The 8,126-nt window shown below is 32.2% G+C and overlaps 1 protein-coding gene across 1 annotated transcript; it reads left to right on the top strand.

Moving 5' to 3' along the window:
• Window positions 1-736: 736 nt before the first annotated feature.
• LOC120335169 (uncharacterized) lies at window positions 737-7,233 on the top strand. The gene is made up of 12 exons (XM_078115465.1): window positions 737-815; window positions 1,198-1,464; window positions 1,541-1,643; window positions 2,045-2,159; window positions 2,354-2,536; window positions 2,887-3,091; window positions 3,481-3,589; window positions 3,796-3,924; window positions 4,291-4,449; window positions 4,699-4,793; window positions 5,181-5,351; window positions 5,734-7,233. Exons 2-12 carry the CDS (start codon window positions 1,248-1,250, stop codon window positions 5,856-5,858), a joined length of 1,611 nt encoding a protein of 536 aa, XP_077971591.1. The 5' UTR covers window positions 737-815; window positions 1,198-1,247; the 3' UTR covers window positions 5,859-7,233.
• Window positions 7,234-8,126: the final 893 nt, after the last annotated feature.

The raw sequence follows: 8,126 nt of genomic DNA, 5'->3' as shown, positions 1-8,126 counted from the left end.
TTATGGAACTTCAATATAAAGTTCCCAATTTTTGAGGTATTTATTCTTCGCTTTATATTTTGTTTTTAATTTATCTTCCTTTATGGATGATGTATGAACTAAATTATTCATCAATTAGGGCTCAGTTTTTACTTTTACCTTATCTATCGGTGAGCTCTCTAATCATTTAAGGGGGAACCCGATTTTTTTATAACACTGAAAATATTTTTATTTCTCAGAAAACACTCCTCGGAATACACCTTTTACATCGGTGGAAACGACATAGTTAGCGAAGGAGATTGGAAATGGCAAGATGGTACTAATGTGACCATGAAAGAGCAATCTGGATATCAAAACTGGTTTGATTATTACTTTATTAATTCAACTTTATTTAGAAAAATTCCAAAAAATAAAAACATATTGCCTGCAACGAGAAACTTAGCAGTGTAAACTTGTATGTCGTGTATGTTGTATTCAATATCTTCAACATTTCTTTTTACTGATAAAATGCTATCCACCTCCTTTGGGTTATAGTAGTTGGATAAACTATTCCATGGTAAAATTTACTTCATAATTTCATTTCCAGTATTTGTACACTCTGACTGTTTGGAAAATAATTTGGTAGCCATACATTGTATAAAATAATGGTTCACTGAGAATCAAATATTTTTCAGATTTAATAATTACGATATCTGAATTTACCAGGAAATCGAATCAGCCAAACGGCGATACCAGGTATAATCCATCTCCCGAAGACTGTTTGACAGTTGGACGAGAAACGTACCGATGGGTTGATGTATCCTGTGATGGAAAATTTTACTACATTTGTCAGAAAGGTATTATTGATTTTTCCCATTCGTTCCTGCTCCATTAAACAAGAATACTCCTTAAATAACCATGTGGTGTACTATGGTATAACACATTTTCTAAGTCGCCATTTCTACGATTTATTCAACTATAAACATGCGATAAATTTATCTGATGACGTTTAAATAGCCTCGTTTTCCTAGCTTGCTCAAATGAAGGTTAAAAAAATATAATCAATTCAGTTATAGAAACACCCATTCATTAAAAAATCAATTGTGTGTTGTTGTAAGATTATACTCTCGTTGTTTCAATGTCTAGAGTTCTCGATCACATGGATAAATGTAACTAACCAAGCCTTTCGTGAACTGTCTGATGTCATATATTTCTTAAAGTTTGCACATTCTTTGACAGAATTTCAAGGCCCTTCAATTGAAATACTAATCCCAAACGAAAACCAGAGAATGTGTACATCAACAAACTGCAGCACTGCAACACAAGTTGAATGGTACAAAACATCTGACAAAGTATCAACCGCAACTACAAGTAGAGTTTATCAAACGATACAAACTGGATCAGCAACATTGAATCTTCAAAATTCGAACATTGCAGATGCGGGATCCTATATTTGTCGTTATCAAATTGGCGAAACCGAGAACACAACAATTGAGTCTTATGAAGGTGAATATAAATAACAATCTCTGCTTAACTTTGTAAACTCTGTTATGTTTGCTAATTTTGTTATTTACTTTGTCAGTGGATGGAAATCCAACGATCAATAAAATATCGAATAACATCTGCAACTCTAACTTGATCATCTCATGGCAACCACATAAAAATGCTGTTGGATTTCCGCACAAGTATGTTTGTATTTAGACTATTTATTCATTGATTACGAGTTCTTATTTATGTGCCATATTTAATTACAAACGGGCCACTTTATCAACAAGCCACTTTATGACAAGTCATTTATAACACTGTTGTAGTTTCATTTAAAGAAAACTTTTGAAGCAGATCGATTTAAGCTGTTAAATTTATTAGACATATTGGTAAGCTCCCATTGGGGAAGTAACGACCAATGATGGGAAATGTTATACAGAGTGCGAACACATTTTCCCAAATACATCGGTGTCGACTTGGTTTTCATACACAGTTACAAAAATTCCACCAAGATTATCAATGCTGAAATTATAATGAAAAATATTGCTTAACGGTTCCAATTAATAGTGTAAATGTTATCTCACATATGTTTCTTTTGCAGAATAGAAGTAAGTCCTACCTCAGGTGGACCAAAAAGATGGGTGAATTCACCAACATCTGAGAAACAGTCTTTAACAATAACCAGTTTGTCGGCTACCACAACCTATGCAATCAAAGTAAGCAATAATAATTCATTATCGTGAACAACCCTTTTTCAGTATTTTTTCGTCGGCTCCAATTGGGCAGAGGGATCTTCCCTCAGAGTTCTAAGCTATACGTTTTAAGCTAATTGACGAGTCTGTTCTAATTGACAAGTTCCACTTGTACGATGGATGCCTCATTATAATGTTTATATTATTGTTTTTGTCAGATAAGTGCATGTGTAACAAAAGATAATTGTCCAGCCAAATATTCTACCACCCAAAGTGCAACAACAGGCGGGGCAACGTTTTCTGCTGAATCTTCGTCTATTATACAATACAAGAATACGCAAACTTGCGTCATCTCTTGGATATTATATGACAAGACAGAGACTGGTGATTCATACATCATGGTAAATCCATATTTAAAATGTAGAAACTGATTAATCAAAACGCTTGTGTTTTAATAACAATGTATAAATTGAATTTGGATATTAAGCGTGTCATATGATGTGCACACAGGGTCATGAAGTTCACCTGTTCATTCACCCATTGACTCATTCTATTGAAATAAATGGCAGATAGTGTTTTAATAATACTTCATATACGTATTCAAATTGACTCAGAGTTTTGCTTTGCGATATCTTCAGCATCTTGTATGTCAAAAATTTTTTAGGTTGTTTCTCGTTTGAAAATTTCATTCGCAATTAACACAAAATCTTGAGTATTTTTTGTGAAAACTATTTTAACTGTTAATTTATAGGAACTGAATTTAACGTCAACACCGGTTTCATCACGAGAATTAAATTTCATAACATATCTGGAATTAATAAACGTGACGTCATCATCCGTGTATTCATTTCAACCAGAACCAAATCGTAACTATTCTGCTTCGATGAAAATATTTAATTGTGCTGGATTTGGTCAAACTGTAGCTGTTACTGGTACTTGTCTTGGAAATCCTTCAGGTATAATTAAAATTCATTATTTCCTAACTAAAGTTTTAATCAGTAATCTAATCAATTTTGAAATGGTCAAACTATGTTTTTGTGGCCCTTGTAATTGCTGATATTCAGTTAGGACTTGTTGCAACTATGAGTTGTTCCTTCATTTTAATTTTCTTGCGAATGTGGATTAGACGAATCATTTTTTGCAATAGCCCCTGTCTTCAACAATATGAGCTAAATTACGTACAAGAAATATATGAATTTTCGAAACCTAATACCGATTATTAGACACCTTTTCCGAAGCCTGTTCAAGGCAAAGGTGTGATGCACAACATCAACAACAAAAAAGCATTTATATCGTAGACATGTTTTTTACAGCGCATTTGCATATTCATTGTCTCATTTTTTAGTTCCTACAAATGTTTTTCCGCCTGAAAGTTATGAAGATAACCTAGTTAGCGCATGTGGAATCAAGAGACTGGGAATACCTGCACCAGATGAGACTAATGGTCTTGTCAGGTAGGTTGAAAGCAAATGCATTGTAAAATATGCTCATATATTATAATACATATCAAAATATTGTGCATCTCATGTGCCAATGTAATCACTCTTCTTACTAATCACAAAAGTTCAGATAAATTTTTATTAGTATTATGTCACACTATGAACATCTTCAGCAGATATTGTACTTTTCTTCTGCTTGATATGAATTTAATCTTTCACAGTTGCATATTCATACTTGTTCGCAAAAACTTGAAGGAATATGATGACGACCTTTCCTTGACTGACATAATAAATATTAACAACACATTGGATGGAGAAATATACATTGCCAAATCAATACCTGTGTCGAGGTTAAAAATACATTTTTTGAAAATATTTTACATGATTATTTTATTTGATCATGTGCTTTCTTAAAAGACATTTTATGAATTTTAACTTTAGATTAGGGTTGTTGTATATTACGACAGCGTCATTAATACAAGATTAAGTTTAATGTGTCGTTCGCTTTGTTTAAAAGTCATACCGGAAATATCACCACCAACTAAAAGAATTTGTCTTTTTTATGCGACGCAAATTAATGCCGTTCGCTCGGAACACCTATTCTTCGTATATGTGTACTGCTATGCGTCATAGATATTTAATGTTTCCAATATTTTGAGTAGCAATAGTAATTTCTGTATAACAGACCATATTCAAATCCCCATTGAATATTATAGCATGAATGGGAGGCGAATAAATGTGACACTCGGTGAAGAATCAATGACAACATGTGACGTAATGAATACCGGAAAGGCAGGGATACAAAAGAAACAATCTTCTGGAAAAGAAATTATATTCACGGGAAGAAATAAGAAACTAGATAAAGAGATGTTCAAGTTGATATTTATATTTCTATTTCATCAGACACTTGCTTAAATTGGAAGTTTCAGCAATAAATGCGATTAATACCTCTTAGAAAGTAAAACTTGGAAAGAGTAGAGATATGCTAATGCAAAATTAGATTTTTTAATCTTAATTAAATTAAAATAATCTTAATTAACTTAATTTCTTCTTAAATATATAAATGTATCAAAGTATTTATTCTTAATCAACTTGCCATAATAAGATATTTTATCTTGCTTTAGCATCTCAGTCGTATATTCGACGCCATTTGGTGAGCAAATATACTTCAAACAAAGTCCCTCAATTACTTTGAAAACTGCTGCTATAAACGATGCGGGTAAGAGAGACTTTTCTATATTTCAATAACATGTATTGAAAAAATTCTAAGTCGGGTAAAGTCGGATTCTATTAAGTTCGGATAAACAATGATTACAGCTGACTCAGGTCAAGAGGAAAATATTGAAAATGTAAGATTGACTCGGTTTAGTCCAAACTTCGAGCAATCTTACGAGAATATAGCTTTGAGAAAAAAATCTAGGCAGAACGTTTGCTTAAGGATCAAGTGTTATTTTATCGGAAGCCTTTTTCACTATCTTTTCGGATTTGAAAATGATGAACATTTGACCATTTTGGAAGAATACGATTTTTGTCAATCTTATCAATATTTATTAAACCCAAAGCGATTTAAGATAATCTGGAATTCAGAGTAATATGTTTGTTTTAGGAAAAGATTCGTTCAAGTTCAACGTCATCAGTTTTGTGATCGGTTTTCTGATTCCTTTGATCTTTCTGGTAATCTCTGCCTGGATCATATACAAATTGAAGATGAAAATAAAGAATCTGGAGGAAAATGCCGAAGAAAAAGAACACAATTACGAGACTATACAAGAAAAAGGTACTTAGAATTAGTTTTGATCAGAAAAGGATTATTCTTGTATAAAAATATCGTTCCTATATAACCAAATAGTTTTATGTGTATTCAAAATAAAAATATTTACTCATATTGTAAACCCAACAGAATATGTTCGGGATCAAATTTGTATCTCCAATTTATTTATAATAACATAGAATGAATTTTAGATAGATTCAAAAGTTTAGTGAGTTATTGATAATAGGGCCAGGAGATATGCAATTTTGAAAAGCCCCAAGAAGAGAATGCCCTTCTGGGAGTCATTTCAATCTTGGATTACTTAAATTTGAAAAAAAGATTGACCCAATATTAGCTCATTACACCAATATTATAAATATTCATTTAAATTTGTTTTTCAATCAATTAGCAACTCCTTCCAATAATCCGTTATATTCGACTGTGCTGCAAGAAACTACCGGAAACGAACAAGCTTATTCTGCCACAACTATCCAAACACAAGGGGAATCAGCTTACGAAACTTATAACGCCTAATAAACTTCAATATATATTCGCATATTATAAAATGAAAAAAATGTTGGTCTTCATAAAACACTCGGTGAATTTCTAACAAACAATGTCTTAGCTGTTAGTTAGAATTTTTTTATCGTGATGGTGTCTTTAAAATTCTTACAGCTAGACTCAATAATCAATCTCTATCCAATTTCTCTAAAGCTGATATGAATATACTAATATCATACGGCATGTGTTCTCATTTTCAATTATGAAGAAACTTGACTTAAAGATAGTCACGTAGTAATTCGATGATATGTCCAAAATGCTCATCTTTCGTCGGCCATGGTTTTTCTCCTGATATATAAGTCTTAATCTGATACTCCTGAAGTTTGCGTATCAAGATGGCTGACACTGGAACGTAGTATGTGTACCGTATGTGTAATTTTATTCCAATTGCCATATTTTGTTCTATTACGAGTTCGTGGACTAGACAAGCGACTCCCGTAGTATTTGTACCTAAAATAAAAGGCCTAACCCTAACCTGGTACCTATACTACATTCCGGTGTCCGCCATCTTGGTTCACATACTTCCCTTAATCTTACAAAACGTCACTAGAAATTTTCAAATCACTTGGTTATGTAAGTGAGTTTTTAGTGAAACCACGTGATACCTTTTTTATTGTTTATTGCATATTCACTCGCCTTTGTTATTTCGTTTTTTTCTTATTTTAATTTTTATTATATCTGAAGATATTGTTAGCTTCATAGCTAAACAATCCGTCATTCGCAACTCTTATTACCTATATATTTATCGTAACAATTTCTTCAATTCGTGATTTTTTGTGTAACAAATCCACTAATTCTGATTCTTAATATATATGAAAAGTCATCATTCAATTTTAAACGTTCGCTGACGCTGCAAATATCTCTATTATGTAAATCATTCTCGGCTTACTACCTTACCATATTAGTGTGTTGCCTATATATACAGGGTGTCCATAAAGTCCTTTTGCAATTTTCAACTTTTGTTGTGATGTCAGTCCTCAATATATCTTAATTGGTTGTTTTTTGTTTTTAATCAATAATTGTTTAATCATTTTTACTTCATTTAATACATCTGTGAGGGCCACAATAAAATATGGCATCGATAAATTCCCCCTTGCAATTCTAAAAATATTAAATCTTTATGGACACCCTATAAAATAAAACAAAATTCAAAAGAATTTTAAAGGTTACAAGCATATATTTCAATAAATATAGCCTACATTCACAAAAACTGTTTTAAACATATTTGATTTTTTAGTAATTATTAGTTATTAAACAAATACATCCAAATATGCAATTTAACAGTAAGCATCAAAACTACCTGCGTATCTATAATAATCTTCGTAGGCTAGCTGGCTTTATCATCGCTTTTCTAGTACTACTTCTCTTCATCACGCAAAGGCTATTTAGTTATTTAGGGCGTCAATAGTCTTTTTCAACCTTTCAATCCGTACCTTACACAAGGTAAATTGAGATCTCTAGTAGTCTTCGAAAATAATCAAAGATTCATATATACTTAGCATATAAGGTGATAAAAACACCCTTTATATTGGTGAAACAACATAGCTGGAGAGGGAGATTGGAAATGGCAGGATGGTACTGATGTGATCATGAGAGGGGAAGTGGAATAACAATATATATATATATTCTAACCAAATTATTCTCTAAACAGTCAGAGTATATAACTACTGCATATGAAAAAAAATGAATACATTTTTTTATAATAAGTATAAGGAATAAATAGTTTATCCAATTGGTGGCTAGCATTTAACCAGTAAACCAAAAGAAGGAATTCATTTACGACAGACAATAGCATTATTGAAGTCTCATTATCCATTGCGTTGACTTTGATATACCTTTGTGGATATTACACAGCATTAGGGTTATAAAAAAATAATTCACGAAGCATTTTTGAGGACCAAATCAGTTTTGATATCCAACTTCTACTCTCATCATCACATAAAATTCAAATTTATAATTACGAGAAAATCGTTTGCCGATCAATATTGGAATCAGTTTATTTTCGGGTAGGATCTCAATTTGAACTTTAGTTCTGCCAATTCTCAAGAAATATTTCTTCGCTAAATTGCAGTCTAGTCGAAACTGGTGTTGAGGCCTGATAACGGTACTGGCTTGTTCACTGGCTTGGTGCAGTGTAAGCTAAGCAATCGCCGTTTCCCGCTCGCCGTAGTTAGCATGATAATAATTCTAAAAGCATAAAGTTACATGTAAAGAAGAGAAGGACATTGGGGCAGCATGACA

Source organism: Styela clava, chromosome 1, assembly GCF_964204865.1.
Source record: "Styela clava chromosome 1, kaStyClav1.hap1.2, whole genome shotgun sequence".
NCBI lineage: Eukaryota > Metazoa > Chordata > Ascidiacea > Stolidobranchia > Styelidae > Styela > Styela clava.
Note: the sequence above shows the minus strand (reverse complement) of the source record. Positions and strands in the feature narration are given on the sequence as shown.

What these genes read in the sequence shown, in the direction of transcription:
- LOC120335169 (XM_078115465.1), top strand. Translation starts at nt 1,248, where the DNA reads ATGTGTACATCAACAAACTGCAGCACTGCAACACAAGTTGAATGGTAC. An exon ending in AAATCAATACCTGTGTCGAG is followed by an intron (nt 3,925 to 4,290) that starts GTTAAAAATACA and finishes TGAATATTATAG; the next exon opens with CATGAATGGGAGGCGAATAA. An exon ending in CGAGACTATACAAGAAAAAG is followed by an intron (nt 5,352 to 5,733) that starts GTACTTAGAATT and finishes TCAATCAATTAG; the next exon opens with CAACTCCTTCCAATAATCCG.